The following is a 15847-nucleotide window of genomic DNA, read 5'->3' as shown; positions in this document are numbered from 1 at the left end:
GTAATTGGCATTTCTGCAAATCTGACCCCAGGGGTGTCACGTTGGGCACCCACAAAATGGGGAACACACAATTAGTAGACAGCTGTGAACATTTGAGTTTGAGAATTATTCAGCATCACATAGGGACTGTGTGGCAGAGGCAGGAATAAAATCTAATTATCCAGGGTGTCATTCAACTTCCTTAACCATAAGACCATCCTTTCTCTTCCTGCGGTCCCCTGCCTCAGTCACTACGATAACCGCCTACTTCATTACACCACCATGATTCATTCCCAGAGCACTATCCATTCGGGGTGGGGGGTGGCAAAGTATGTGACATGAATCTGTATCATAATGAATATGCATATAATGAATGGGGACCAAATTAAGATTGCACAGGCAACCTGAATTCTGGCATTTTCTAGCTTGAGTGCCTGAGTTTGTAATCTGATGTTCTTTTAACATAGACTTTTGGCTGTCATATCCTCAAGTGTGTATTTTTATTTTGTTTTTAAACAAACTGGAAAAACAGAAATTCTGCAATATGGAACCATACTGATTACCAGCTTGAGTCATCAGCAGATTTTGGACCTTCAGATCCATAGTGTAGAGAGACCTCTACCACTTGAGCTAACAGAGTGGTAGAAGTAGTTGGCTGTTGTCCTGTCCTCTATGTGGACCAGCCAGTAGAGGGGATTGAGACACATGCCTTGCCAGTGGATTTCGCTTCTGTTTGCTGACAGCAGAGGGGTGTAGCGACTTAGGACTCCTGGGTTCAATCCAGGTTCTGTCCGGAAGGGTTCTCTAATGGTTCTAGATCCTTGTGCCCCTGCTTTCCCTCTTCCCCTTCTCAGCCTGTCTCTGCTCCAATATGTCCCATCCCAACACTCCTGTCCCTGTCCCTGTTGGATCCTGTCCCTCCTCCCTCTGCTCCTATCCATACTCCCACATCTTGATTTCTGCCCTCCTTCATCTCTGCTCCTTTCTATCTCCTGCACAGGTCCCAGTTCTTGTCCTTCTCTGCTCCTGTGTATCCCAGCTCCTGCTTCCCTTCCCACACTGCCTGCTCCTACCACCCTCTTCATCACTTCCGTCCAACCTTATGCTTCAGTTCCTCCGCCTCTTCTGTTGCATGTGGCTCCTGCCCCTCTCAATTTGTTTCTCCCGTCTGGTTTCTGCAGCTCCCTCCCCTTTGCTGCTCACCCCTTTGCATTTGAATCAAGTTGCTTCCTCCTTCTTCCTGCCTGGAGACATCAGGGGCACATGCAAGTACATCTCATTTCTTATCTTTGCTCCCTGAATGGCCCCTAATGGCTGGGAGAGGCAATAGCAGGGAAAATCATGCTCGGTCCCTGAATGCCCATGATGGAGTATGCTCAATGCAGACAGGGACTTTGGAAAATTTAGCTACCAAATTCTAATAATCCTCTACTGAGCATGTGTAAACTGAGACTTTTTGGAGGCTTATAACTTAGCCAAATTTGTGCAGTTTGGGGAAAGCAAAAGACACATCCCAGACAGCAAGGTGACCTCCATCCTACTTCTTGCTTAATTTCAAGCCCTTGGTCCAAAGCATGGTAATGCTAAAGCTTCTTAATGAATTGGTTGTAAGTTTTTATTTTAACATGGGAAAAACATGCTTTTTCTTAATCTCTTGCTCAGAAATGGCTGAACTTTTTTTCAGCTGAAACATAAATACAGTACCCTGAGGCAAATCCCTGACATGGAAAATTTCAGCCTGAATAGTTAAAGTTTAGAAAAGTTATAAGCAATTGAAAACAGGGTCTTAGAATGGGAAGTGTCAGACAACATTAAATATAGGTAGTGCTTCCAGCTCTGCTATAATAGGATTTTAAGATTATAATCAATCAACTTTATTTTATGATAGTACCCTTTGATTTTCATCTGAAACATTTAAATAATAGACCTTCTGGCTACATAATCATCTTAAATTATTTTTAAAACCATCCATGTGTATTTGGTTTTGAGATCTCATGAAATAGAAATCACAGATGGTATGGGGTTATTTTTCCCCTCCCCCCGTAGTCTGTTAATAAAATTGATCTGGCTCTCAATATTTCTGTTCTAAATGGCATTGTCAGGCCATTTCTTTTAGAACAAGTATTATGTATCAGCCCCGCTCGGCTAATGGGTGTTGCTGTTCATTGGTTGTGAGCATTAGGAGGGGCAATTAAGGTATTAGGAATAAAAAATTGAAGGTAAATTTAAATTTGGCCTTCAAAGTGTATTTGAAAGAGCACCCTGTGATCTTAACTTAAGAAATTCAGATATTAGAATATGCTGTTTATGATTTCTGATCCATATATTAAAGTAGTGATTAAATACTTCATTCTTTGTGACAAAAATAATTCAAAGAGCCATATTTTTCAGGGCTTTTGGAATGAAGATTCAGAAGGGTAGTAAATATGTTTAGGTAGCAAAGCTGCAGAATAATTTACTCCCCAAACTATTTGTTTGATTTTTTTTGTAGAAGCTGGAATTTGTGCAGCTGTTTGTAATTTGTTATGATAAGAATCATCTAGTAAATATGTTAGCTCAACCTCAAAAGAGTAACCACCCCTCTGCTTAAAAGAAATGGTACTTCCTGCTTTCATAAACAGTCATGTGCATAGTTTAGCAAGGCCTGATGCCTCTGGAGCTTTTTCGTTTTGAGCACCATTGAATCAGTCCTTACAGAAGTACTGTGAATCTTGTGGCCTCATTCTGAACAAAAGGGATTAGGAAAAAATCATTTGATAATAAGACTTTGGAAAGCAAGGGCAGGCAATCTTGGTTGTGAATATTTTCTGATTTTTCCAGAAATCAAGCAGAAGATTGAGCTGCTGATGTCAGTTAACTCTGAGAAGTCGTCCTCTTCAGAAAGGTACAGCTACATCTCTTGCATGAACAATTAACGGTGTAGCATTGCAAAGAAGCAGCATAGGGCATTTTTTTGTTGTCAGTTTGCTAATATTGTTGATGTATTGCATGCGGGTTATTGTAATGTATTGATTGAATTTGTGTTTTTGGTTAAGCTTTGTGTCTTTTTGCAAAGGGTTATTGATTTTTGTTTTTAATGAAGTCTAATCAGCAGCAGCATGCAAATCATAATACAGCAGACTACTGATTTATATATACTGTTGTTGCAGTCAGTCTGTACTATTTTTTGTTTTCACCCAAAAAGCATCTTGATTTCTAAATTGAGTTTCAAAATTTGATTTTTTTTGTTTTGTATTGGAGGAAATCATTTTACAGTTACCAAGGTTGCTGTTAAATTTAGGTTAGTAGAAAATATAATTTGGTTAACCATTAAATATCCTGTTATGTTGAAAGGGAGTGTCCTTTGCAAATAGCTTAGGAATTGCAAACACACAAATTAGTCACATTCTGTAAGATAGATGTGGTGCTTCTTCAAGTCTGTGCTAGGAAATGGAACAGTCACTGCATGCAGTAATAATGGTTCATGCCTGCAGGTAAGGACAAAATGACTCAAGTGTTTTTAAAGCAATTATTTTATCTGTCAATCAGATTATTATAATTATAAGTAGCTGTTTCATTTTACATAGATATTTTAAAATATATTATTTTGTATTTTTGACATTCAGATTTTTGACATGCAATGTCCTCTTAGTGACTATTTTGGTGCTTTTAATAACCAAACCTGTTCAGTCCTGTTTTGCTTGAGATTTAATTTTAACAGAAACTTGTGTTAATAAAATTATTTCAACTGAGGACAACATAAGATCAGTTCAAATCAAAATATTATTTGAATTAAATCATTTAATCTGTGTGCAGCTGAGTATTATATATTTTGGAAATGAGTTGCCAGAATTGTAATTAGTAATTTAGTACACCTAAGCAGGTGTTTTTGGCTGAAATGATGTTATCTAAAATGTATTTGAATGAATGGTTAAACATAATAAAACATAATGGCAGTGCACTGGAAATCTAAGTTAAGGGAACATAGGATAAAAGACAAATAATTAAAAATGAGAAAGTGCTGTGGGGCAAGCATGGCTTTAAAAACAGTATGAGCAGTTTAATTGGATTTATGAGACTAGTGAGGGAAGACGTGAACTAAACCATGATATTGCTTTTCACTAGCTCTAGCATGACAAAATATCAGAGCAATGAGAGATACAGAAAATGGTGGGGGGAGTGGGTTGTTAAGTCACCTTTCCAAAATGGAGAAATGTAAGAAAAGCCTTGGGGTATTCTTGTGAGTATAAATTGAAAGTCATGAAGAAAAGGCCTAAGATGTATAAAATGTTTTGTTTATCCACCCCCTGCACCTCGATATCATATAAATTGTAAATGTTAGGCCAAATAAATGGTGGTGGTGATAGGAGAGAGGATGATGGGGTGAAAGTAGTACAGGAAACAGGTGTTAACTGTGATTTTTAGAGCTTCTGTGAAGGGTACGGCGATGAAGTGGTGAATCCAATTAGAATATATTTTTAGCAGCTCGAATGCTATGACAAAACTGGTGACTGATCAAAATATATTGTTGCTCAAAATGTGTGTCAAAATACAGTATGAACTCTGGGAAGAAACTGATGGCTTACCAACATGAACCTATGTCTCTAAAGTATTGTTATACATAATTAGAAATGGAGGAAAGGGTTTTAAAGATGCATTTTATGCTCATGAGCCATTAAAAATGCCATTGATTTAAAAAAAAATTAAATTTGCAAATGCATAGTTCATAAGTTGCTTCATGGTTTTAAGTATTTTAAGGAAAAAGGTAAATCTGAAAAGGTCAAGATAAAGATTAAAAATTGGATATTGTGCATGCAGAATAAACTTTCTACAATATTCAGAGATTTTTGAGCACTGTGAGATACTACTATTTTAGTGATTTGAGTTGACATTCATTAGTTACGCAGTTTATGGGGTCAGAAATCAGCAAATAAAGACTTTCACACAGTCTGTCAGATACAATATACTGAATTTATTCGCTACACAGTAGGAAACAATATTATCTATCCGTCTAATATTATCTATCCTATTAACTTTCCTTCTATGACAGAGGTGAGCAAACTACGGCCCGCGGGCTACGTCCGGCCCGCGGGACCCTCGTACCCGGCCCCTGAGCTCCTGGCCGGGGAGGCTAACCCCTGGCCCCTCCCCTGCTGTTCCCCCTTCCCTGCAGCCTCAGCTCACTGCGCCGCCGGCGCAATGCTCTGGGTGGCAGCGCAGCTGCAGAGCTGTGGGCTGATCTGGTGCTCTGTGCTGCGCGGTGGCGTGGCTGGCTCCAGCCGGGCGGCACGGCTGCCTGTCCTGGTGCTCTGGGTGGCGCAGCTGTCGGGTCGCCAGCCACCGGTGCTCCAGGCAGCACGGTAAGGGGGCAAGGAGCAGGGGGGGATGGATAGAGGGCAGTTCGGGGTGGTGATCAGGGTGGGGGTGTGCATAGGGGTCGGGGCAGTCAGAGGGCAGGGAACAGGGGGGTTGAATGGGGGCAGGGGTCCTGTGGGGGGCAGTCAGGAAGGAGAGGGGGGGGTTGGATGGGGTGGCGGGGGGGCAGTCAGGGGACAGGGAGAAGGGGTGGTTGGATGGGGGAGGAGTCTCGGGGGGGCAGTCAGGAATGAGAGGAGGAGTTGGATGGGCGGCGGGGGGCAGTCAGGGGTGGAGGATCCAGGGGCGGTCGGGACACAGAGTGGGGTGTGTGTGGATGGGGCAGGAGTCCCAGGGGGGCCGTTAGGGGATGGGGGGGTTGGATGGGGCAGGAGTCCTGAGGGCTGTCAGGGGGTGAGAAGCAGTGGGGGTCGGATAGGGGGCGGGGGCTGGGTTACGCCTCGCTGTTTGGGGAGGCACAGCCTCCCCTAGCTGACCCGTCATACAATTTTGGAAACTCGATGTGGCCCTCAGGCCAAAAAGTTTGACCGCCCCTGTTCTATGACCTTTAAAAATTACAGTATAAAAAAGCTGTTTGGTAAAAGAAATCTATACTAACAAATGGGTGACATTAAACAATAAAAGTTAGAGCATTTAAAGCAGGGGTTCTCAAACTGGGGGTCGAAACCCCTCAGAGGATGCAAGGTTTATTATATGGGGGGTCGCGAGCTGTCAACATCCACCCGAACCCCTCTTTGCCTTCAGCATTTATAATGGTGTTAATATATATAAAAAAGTGTTTTAAATTTCTAAGGGGGGGTCGCACTCAAAAGCTTGCTATGTGAAAGGGGTCACCAGTAAAAAAGTTTGAGAACCACTGATAGTGTTTGTGAAACTCTGTCCTTAACCTGTTGTGCACAGGTATTGAGTCTGTATATGGTATATACATAATGTTTATATGTAAAGTTACTGTTTGGGCACACATTCAGTCTTACGTTGTATTTTGTTTCCATTTTCACTTATGAATATAGGACTCCTCTGGTACTTTGAGCTGCCCAGTGGAAGATCTAAATGAGAGTCTCTGGTTTGGTCCCATGTTTTCCAGGCCAGGAGGGATTAATAGAGGATGCTTGCACCCTCGGGGGGGGGGGGGGGGGGGCGAAGGGGGGGAGGAGAGGTTAAGATTTATGCATTGACACAAACTGTACCCAGTGCGAGTGGAAGGGATGAGGGAAAGATTGACCCTCTGCCTCTCTTCTCTTTGAAAAAGGTGCTTTGGTGTTTGCAGATTCTACCTGAGGAAAAGGCATGTTCTTTTTTTAAGATCAATATACTGTCCTGTCAGGCAGGAGTAATCCTTAGTAGGAAGAAGGTGGGAATAAAAATGAAAAAAAATTGCTGTGTTTTAAGAAGGCTCAAATTCTTAAAATCCTGTTTTCTGATCCTGGGTTAGTTACTATCTCTCAGGTTTCCTTCTTTTTAAGAGGCCCTGATATGAAGTGAAACTAACAAGGAAGTGTGATGATGGAGGCTTTAAAAGGACAAGGAAGCCTCAAGTTGATTAGAAGGGCAACAACCTCAAAAAGGAAAGTAATACAAATATGAGACACTTTTTCCCTATGATTGGAATTACTTAGTTGGGATTCGGGGGCTACTAGATCAGCATTAAAATATTTTTTTTCTGTATGATCTTATTAAACATTTCATTTAGTAGACTCAGATATAAATTTAGAAATGTAGAGTAGGGTGATAACTGCCCCAAATAAAGGGAAGTTTCAGCATATCATCTGTGTTAACCTAAGTTTTTATTTTGCATGATTTTGAAGGACAGTCCTCCTTTAAGAGAAGATAACATTAATGAGAAAACATATTACAAAATCATATAATATTGGGAATATGCTCACTTACTGTACCTCTTGCTGTATCCCTCTCTGCAGGTAGCCTAAGCCTGCATTTTCTTTGGCTATTCAGTAGTGGATACATGAAGTTGCCAGCAGAGTTCTTACTGCAGCCATTAGAGAGCTGGGACCAGCAGTCATGGGGAGGGAGTCTGCTTTTCAAGAACCTGTAAAAGAAGGAAAAACATCATATTTACATCGCAAATTCCTGTCCCCCTTTTGTACTTATTTGGTGCATTCAGCACTTTAAGCTACAGCTGCACTTTTAGAAGTGTGGACGTGCGCATGCTTGTGTGTGCCTGTATATCTGTATATGAACCTATTTTGTAGAACTCCTTTCAGAGGATGCCTGCGGACTTTGCATTTTAAAGATCGAAAAGTCACTTCATTCACCTGTGTCACTTTACAATCACTGAACATTCCCTAATAAATTTAACACACAGTATATTAATATTTCTCGTAAATTAGAACAAAGTGCTCAGTAAACTATATTTACCGCTGTGATTTCTGGATCTGGAATTTGTGATCTGTCTTCTCATTGATGTAGTTTGACAAAAGGTGTTGTTGTGTAGCTAAAGGTCACTGACAAGGTTAATAGTTCTAAAATATTTAGCCTAACCCTTATATCTTTTGCAGACCCTATATGTGTATTTTACTTTAAAATGAACTCACACTTCAGTGTTCTTATTTATTATTATTATTATTATTATTATTATTATTATTTTAAAGATCAATATTAGGCCTGCATTCATGAGCAGTCTTACAATAGCAAACCAGTGTATACGTATAATGGAAAAAATAGTGTTCAGGTTCCAAGGTGTTTTATAAATAGCAGCAAGAGGAAAATATTTTCAGATCATAAAAATATCTTGACAATGTCTTTTTTTTTTTTTTTTTTTTAATGTGCAGTATTATTGATGGGGATTGTGTAGGGACAGCAACTGGTTCTTTCTTGTATTTTATTTCCATTCATTTTGTAGCCTTGAGCCTTTTTCACTACTCTCTCTTTTTGTAATTGATCTATTCAGAGCAAATGAAATGTATGCTCTTGATGCATTTACATTCTCCCTAGATTGGTCCATCTCCAAGAATTCTGTCAGGAAGAAAGAGAAGTGAAAAGGAAATCTAAATTAATGAAAAAGTAGGTGGAGGCCTAGGACTGTCTCTATTCTCCTTACTTAAGAAAATAACTTATGCTAGTTGTTGCAAGATCATGTTGTGAAAGGGGGTGGGGAGATTGTAGCGTTCTTTCAGAAATAGCAGCCAGGGTTTTTAAGGGTCCATAAAGTGAGTTGTGTGTTGTATGTATGTATGTATGTATGTACACATTTCCCCCCTTATACAGTATTGATGTAGAGTAGTGTCATTTGCTGATAACAAATAGTAGGGCTATGACATTCTCACAAGTGGATAAGTCAATTTCAAACAATATTCAGCTTACTATCTTTAATATGACATGGCATCAGTGTTAATGTGATATAAATATGTTTTGGAATAAGTGCTAGATAATGGTGCATTTCATGGTTATAACCATATTGGGGTTTTGTGACATCATAATAAGATTGAAGCCAGAATGATATATCATTTTCCTGGAGTTATGTGTTTGCTTTATTTTGACTTTCTCTAATTTTATTTAATGTGCTATAAAGATATTAAATAGGCAGTATTCACTTTTCCTCTTAACCCCTTTATCTTTTTGTCTTTATACTTCTTCCATGGTGGTTGTTCCATTTTTTTAACTAGAGTAATAAACAAAAGTAAGTTTCTAATTGGTTTAGTTTCTAATTCAGAACAATCCCAATGTGTTTTAAGAGCACTTCGCTCTTTGCTGTGCTGCTTTTAACTTTCAGTTTTTATTAAAGATAACTTGGGAGATGTCCGCATTAGCGATTGTTCACCCTTTGGTCCATTCCTGTGCAGCCACAAGGGCTTGACGGCCCGAGAGTCCAACATTGGCACAGACTTGATGAACCCATTTTAATAGAGCATCTGCCTGTGGGCCACCTCCCTTCCTCGGTTGGTGGAATTTTATCTCGGATGTTACAAGCCACCGGGAGAATGGCATTCGCTGGAACGTGTTGTAGCATTCTCGTGAGATGTCTGAAAAGTTTAAGATGCCATTTGCAGACAATGGCCCCAGTAGTCTGTAGGCCGGTGCGGCCGTAAACATCTGCATTACAAATAGTCATTCCGCTTTATGCCCAATATATGATGTTGGCATTTTGTGTCCACTGTGATTATACATTATATTTCACTTTTCCTTTTTAAAAATAGTGAACTGACATTGCTTTTAATACCACTTCATGTTGGGTTGCTTGATATGTAGTGTAATTTTCATGTTAAAACAATCAGCCTGTGATACCGTTAATGTGCCAGATTTTTAATGTTTATTTTAAGCAAAATATGAAAGGAGTACAGGCATGAGAAGTTCTGTTGTAATTCGCAATTGTGCTGATGTGAAAAAGCAGTGGAAATTGCATGTTTGCATGGTAAAAAATAGTAATTTATAGATAAGGTGTTCTACCCATGAATTAAAAACTTTCTGGACATCACATCTCTGATGGGTATCCCCCCACCCCCTGGGGTGCCACCTGATGTACTGGGGTTCCACTGAATCCACCCGTTCCACCAGCCTGGGCTCCCTCACCCTGTGCTGCTGGTGGAACGGGTGCGGCCCGTGAGCCGTTTTAAGCTGGCCCCCGCTCTGGCTGGAGCGCTGGGTCGGAGGCCAGACCACGCGGCTTGGCCCCACTCCGGCTGGGGTGCAGGGTCGGGCCACACCACGCAGCTCGGCCTCGCTCCAGTCGGGGCACAGGGTGGGGGCTGTACCACATGGCTCCTGGAAGCTGTGGCATGGCCCCGCTCTAGCTCTTACGCACTCCAATGGGAGCTGCAGGAGCGGTGCCTACGGATGGGGCAGCGTGCAGAGCCCCCTGGCCGCGCCTCCCCTTAGGAGCCGGAGAAGGGACATGCCACTGCTTCCAGGAGCCGCTTTAGGTAAGCACCACTTGGAGTGTGCACCCCCTGAGCCTCTCCCCACGCCCCAACCCCCTGCTCCAGCCTTGATCCCTCTCCCGCTCTCCAAACCCCTCGATTCCAGCCTGGAGCACCCTCCTACACTCCAAACTCCTCATCCCCTGCCCCACCCCAGAGCCCGCACCCCCTCCCGCACCCCAACCCCAATTTTGTGAGCATTCATGGCCCGCCATACAATTTCTATTTCCTGATGAGGCCCTCAGGCCAAAAAGTTTGCCAACCCTTGTTATAGAGAGTAAACTCTTTAGGATAGTGATTGTCTCTTTTCTGTGTTTGTACAGAGTCTAGCACAATGGGCTGCAAATCCTACTTAGAACTCTCACTGAGTGTGACTATTTTGGGCAGTATGTTTAAAGGGCTTCTAAAAAGGACTTAAAGTAACATTTCTATGCATATAAATGTCTGTCTTAAAATCCTTTTATCTTGCAGTCTTCCAAGGTTTAAAAGTAAGCCATTGGAAAGTTGGGGATAGCCACTTTCTAGTATTGCTAATTCTGAAAGCTGGTAAGATATCCAGATTTTGAAACCTGTAACTAGTTCAGGACTGAATATTCCAACCTATGGCTTGAAATAGTGTAATTTTGAGAGGTAAGAAAAAACAACATTTTTCGCAGGTCCTCTCTTCCTAAATTTGTTCTGCCTCCTGGCAGCTGCATGCATGATATCCAAACTTCTTGACACCTTAACCTGCAGAGCATTAAAAAATAAAACCCAACAAAATATTGAAACATTTCTCTGGAACCTTTTCTATAAGTAATTTTTTATTAGCCTGTTTCAATAGTCAGCATCCAATGACAACCCTTCACATTCTTCTTGGCCCTGCCTCATCCATGATAGACATTCAGCACAGGGAGCCCCAGTTGCTGCCAACACTGCAGAGGTAAAACAGCCTTCATTTATTCTAGCCCAGCACCCAGTTTCTCTCAGGGATAAAATTCAGAAAAATTCCTGGAAGTGTCTTTATTCTCAAATGTGGCTCTTCTACAAAAACACATTTTTTTCACTCAGGGCCCTTTATTCAGAGTAAGTACTCTACTATCTTCCTTGTGACTAACCACAGCAGATCCATCTCTTGATTCCTATTTACCTATTCAGTTCCTTAGGTCACAAGCAACAAGGACTTTAATCACTCAGGACTTCATCCATCCCCTGGTGCCTCTAAGGTAAACATTTCCTCCTCCCATCACACACCTCCACCCCCTGCCTTCTGGGATTTTAGTACATTAAAATATTTCATATTCCAATATGAGAAAGAGAGTCCAAATGCTGTCCCCATATGGTTAGTCTCAAATTTTATCTAACTGCTTTTCACATAAGGATTATTACAGGGTCTTAGTGGTCTAGAAAACCATGTCAAAGAAAAGGAATCTATCATTATTCTCGGATTACTCTGGTTTCTTCCAGAAGTAAAAGAAATGAAAGTCCCACAGAAAGAAATCCTCTATGCGCAAGAAGCAAATCCTTGTCTTTCTCTTTATCATTAGAATTCCAAAGTCTAGGAGAACATAGAAAAGATCCAGAAAAAATTCCTCTCCAAATGTGTATGACACTAAACTTAAAAGCCCTTGACATCTGGTCAAATTTGCTGAAGACATAGACTCAAAGCAAGAGACGAGGGTAAGACAACCTTATGGTGTTCTGTATCATCACCAAAAAAGGCTTAGCACTCTTTTACATTCTGTCTTTGAGAATGTAATTCTGGTCTGGTGAGAGTGTTCCTGCAAACACAAATGGCTCAAAGAGGAAATAATTTTTATAATGTATCCAAACAGAAAGCAGACTGACGCTTCCAAAATGTGAGGTAGTGGCCGTGAAGAATACAGTGAATCTGGTTAATTGTGTTTTTGTGTTTGGAAGGAAAATTCTTTCCTCAAGGGCTGATAGAGAGAAGGATGAAGCAGCATCTACTGCTCTCAAGCATGGCCTTCTCCTGCTTTGCCGATGTTGTTAGAGAGACAAGGTGGGTGAGGTAATATCTTTTATTGAACCAACTTCTGTTGGCGAGAGACACAAGCTTTTGAGCCACAAAAAGAATGACTACACAGCAAAGAGAAACCCGTGACAGGCTTGTGCTAGCCGACTTGGGCTTGCGAAGCTCAGGCTGTGGGCATAGGCACCAACTTTTCTTGGCACCAGTGGGTGCTTGTCCCTGGCCCCGCTCCAACTCCACCCCTGCCCCAACTCCGCCCCCTCCCTGCCCCATTGGACTCCTTCCCCAAATCCCTGCCCCGGCCCCACCTCTTCCCACTTTCCCCCTCCTCCCCCCTCCCTTCCAGCTCTTTCTGCCGCGAAACAGCTGTCTTGTGGCGGCAAGCGTTGGGAGCTAGGGGGAGAAGCAGGGACGTGGTGTGCTCAGGGGAGGAGGCGGAGCAGAGATGAGCTGAGGTGGGCAGGGCGGGGAGCTTCTTGTGGGTGCAGAGCACCCACCAATTTTTCCCCGTGGGTGCTCCAGCTCCAGAGCACCTACGGAGTCTGCGCCTATGGCTGTGGGGCTATTTAATTGCTATGTAGACTTCCGGGCTCGGCTGGAGCCTGAGCTCTGAGACCCTACTATCCTGCAGGGTGCTAGAGCCTGAGCTCCAGCCCAACCCTGGAAGTCTACACAGCAGTCAAACAGCCCCGCAGCCTGAGCCTCATGAGCCCAACTCGGCTGGCATGGGCCAGCTGCGGGTTTTTCTTTTCTGTGTAGACATACTCACAGAGCTCTTCTTCAGGCCTGGGAAAGGAACTCGCAGCATCACAGCAAAATGCAAGGTGGAAAAGATTGTTTGGCATAAGTTCTTAGCACATATTGTAAGGGACCGTTCAAGGTTGTGTGGCCCGTTAATTCCTTTGTAGTCATAGGATAAAAAGAAGGGGTTAGTGGGTTACAGATTATTGTGATAAACCATAAATCCAGTGTCTTTATTCAGTCTGTGATTTTTAGTGTCTACCAGAGTAATGCATTTAATGGGCTACTCTACCTTGCATGATCCCTTATAGTATATGCTAACTACTTACATGAGCAATGCATTTGTAGCTGTTCCACCTTGCATTTTGCTGTGATACTGGGAGCTTCTTTCCCAGACCTGAAGAAGAGCTCTGTGTGGCTTGAAAGCTTGTGACTCTCACCAATGGAAGTTGGTCCAGTAAAAGATATTATCTCACCCACCATGTCTCTCTAATAACCTGGGACCAACTCAGTTACAAATGCATTGCTTATGTTATGTTAGTGCTGTTTAAAGCCCTCCCTCTGATAGAAGTAAGTTGCTAAAGACAGCTCTGGACAAAATACTCCTACCTAGCTCCCTCTGCTTTACCTCCAGGCAAATAGCAACAAAAATAGTGATTGGAAGATATATGTGTATCAGATCCTGGAAGTTTCTGACCAGAAGAAATCTTTTCCTTTTTCCAAGACAATTATTAAAATAGACATTTTTCTGTTTTTCTGCCTTGTCACATTCCCAATGATCTTTGCCAATGTGTTAATGACAGCAGCAGCTGTCAGAAGAGGATTCACATCAGTTCCTTTCTTGACAATGTCCTGATTTGAACTTCTAAAGATCTACAATTAACTCAGGATACAAAATCCATGAATCTCTTACTCCAAGTTTATGGTCTCCTTATAAACTCCAAGAAGAGCCAGTTTATTTTGAAGTGTTGTACAATTTGATTTAATCATTACCCCAACTCAATTTATAGAGAGATGTGTCTTCGGAAAGGAAGACTCAAGATTCTTTCACTAATCCACCCTCTGCATACTTGACCGTCCTCCACATTCCAGACACCCTCAAGCCTGTTGCGGATATTCATCTCACATTTATATTTACTGTCTTGGACAAGGCTCAATACACAGTGCCCGTAGCCATTACTGCTATCTAGTTCTCCAGACACCTGCTCCTGCACTTGTCACAAAATTTCTGTTTACCAAGAGGTGATCTTATTTCTAGAGTAGTTTCTTCCAAGGTTTGATTCAAGCTAGAATACCCCATCCTGGAATCAGATGTCAAAGTAACAGATGTCACACACTTCTGATGCAAAACCCATTCAACTCAACATACAGTAAAGAGACATTGATATGTGTGGCAGGCATCCTGGAGCATAAATTGGCTGGAGTTAAAGACGATCAGTTTAGTCCTTCAAACCCTATAGATAAAAGTGGGGGGAAAAACCAGGATGTCTTGGTAATGACAGTCAATAGAATGGATCTGGCCTATGTAAAGAAGCAACAGGATATCAAATATCCCTTCTTTGAAAGAAAGCAATGTCTTTGCTAAGCTGGACTGAAAGAGCCCGACATCAGTCTGAACTTTGATTGTCAAGGGAAAACTCAGCTCCATGACAAAGTGGCTAAGCAGGCAAAAAGCAGATCCAAAGAATGCACCAGTCAGTGTTCAGCTACTGACATTTATATTTGGAGTTCCAGGAATGGATCTCTTAATTTCATAGGGGAACTGTAGGATAGTTATGAAATTATAGAATTAAAGTTAGTTTAAGTTTGGTTACGAAAATAATATACTGTAACAGCTTTGTTATCTGGCATGTTGGGGACATGGGGGGTGCTGGTAAGTAAAAAATTCCGGTTAACTAAGAGGGAGGAAGTTTCGGTGTGGGAGGGGGCTCAGGGCTGGGGGTTGGAGCATGGGAGGCGTGGGGGGCATGGGCTCTGGGAGGGAGTTTGGGGGTGGGAGGAGTTTTGGGGTGCTGGATCTGGGCGGTGCTCACTTTGGGTAGCTCCCCACAAACGGCGACATGTCCCTGCTGCTCCTAGGCAGAGGCGCAGCTAGGTGGCTCTGCACACTGCCTCTGCCCACAGGCGCCATCCCCACAGCTCCCATTGGCCACAGTTCCCAGCCAATGGGAGCTGCGGAGCCAGTGCTTGGGGTGGGGCGGGGACAGTACACAGAGCCCCGGTGGCCATTCCTCTGCCTAGGAGCAGCAGGGACATATTGCCGCTTTCGGGAAGCCATGTGGAGCCAAGTAGGGAGCCTGCCGGCCCCGCGCCATCCAGACTATAAACTGAAGTTTCAATGAAGATCAGAAATGCTGGTTTATAGAGCTTTCCGGTTGGTAAAGTGCTGGATAACACAGCTTTTACTGTATTTGCTTTATAGTTTGTGGCAGGTAAGTAGAATAAAGCCCTAATCAGCAAGTAAAGGAAGGCCGTGAGAATAGTAAGTTGTAAGACCAGAATTTAGTGGCAAGGATGAATGTATTAAAAAGTAACTAATAAAATAAAGGAAAGTTTTCTCTCAACGATAGGGGACTGCAGTAACAAGGCAAAGAAAAACTGTCTTGTAAGAAACAAGTACATACCTTCCCACATCCCAGTGTTATCTTGAAAATGAGGTCCATGTGAAACCAATGGCAATGGAAATAAAAAACAGTGGGTAAAGAGAAGAGGGGAGAGGGGATCAGAAGAGAAGGCCTTGGAGGAAGGAAAGTAACAAGGGTAAACTGTCTCAGACTAACAAATTTATTAGAGCATAAGCTTTCGTGGACTACAGCCCACTTCTTCGGATGCATATAGAATGGAACATATATTGAGGAGATATATATACACACATACAGAGAGCATAAACAGGTGGGAGTTGTCTTACCAACTCTGAGAGGCCAATTAA

The 15847-nt window shown here is 42.4% G+C and overlaps 1 protein-coding gene across 10 annotated transcripts in view; it reads left to right on the top strand.

The window, feature by feature from the left end:
- SRPK2 (SRSF protein kinase 2) overlaps positions 1 to 15847 on the top strand; it is a 280377-nt gene that overhangs the window by 94081 nt on the left and 170449 nt on the right. For 8 of the 10 annotated variants that reach the window (XM_034766274.1, XM_034766342.1, XM_034766285.1 and 5 more), the window contains exon 2: positions 2800 to 2863. The exons of 1 other annotated variant lie outside the window; for it this stretch is intronic. In XM_034766274.1, coding sequence (XP_034622165.1) covers positions 2800 to 2863 — 64 coding nt within the window. Of the gene's footprint in view, positions 1 to 2614; positions 2864 to 15847 lie in introns of those variants that run through there. One more of the 10 variants, XM_034766294.1, reaches the window with a different exon arrangement.

The sequence above is a fragment of the Trachemys scripta genome, chromosome 1 (genome assembly GCF_013100865.1).
Source record: "Trachemys scripta elegans isolate TJP31775 chromosome 1, CAS_Tse_1.0, whole genome shotgun sequence".
Classification (NCBI taxonomy): Eukaryota; Metazoa; Chordata; order Testudines; family Emydidae; genus Trachemys; species Trachemys scripta.
The sequence above is the reverse complement of the archived record's forward strand: the minus strand, read 5'-3'. Positions and strand labels throughout refer to the sequence as shown.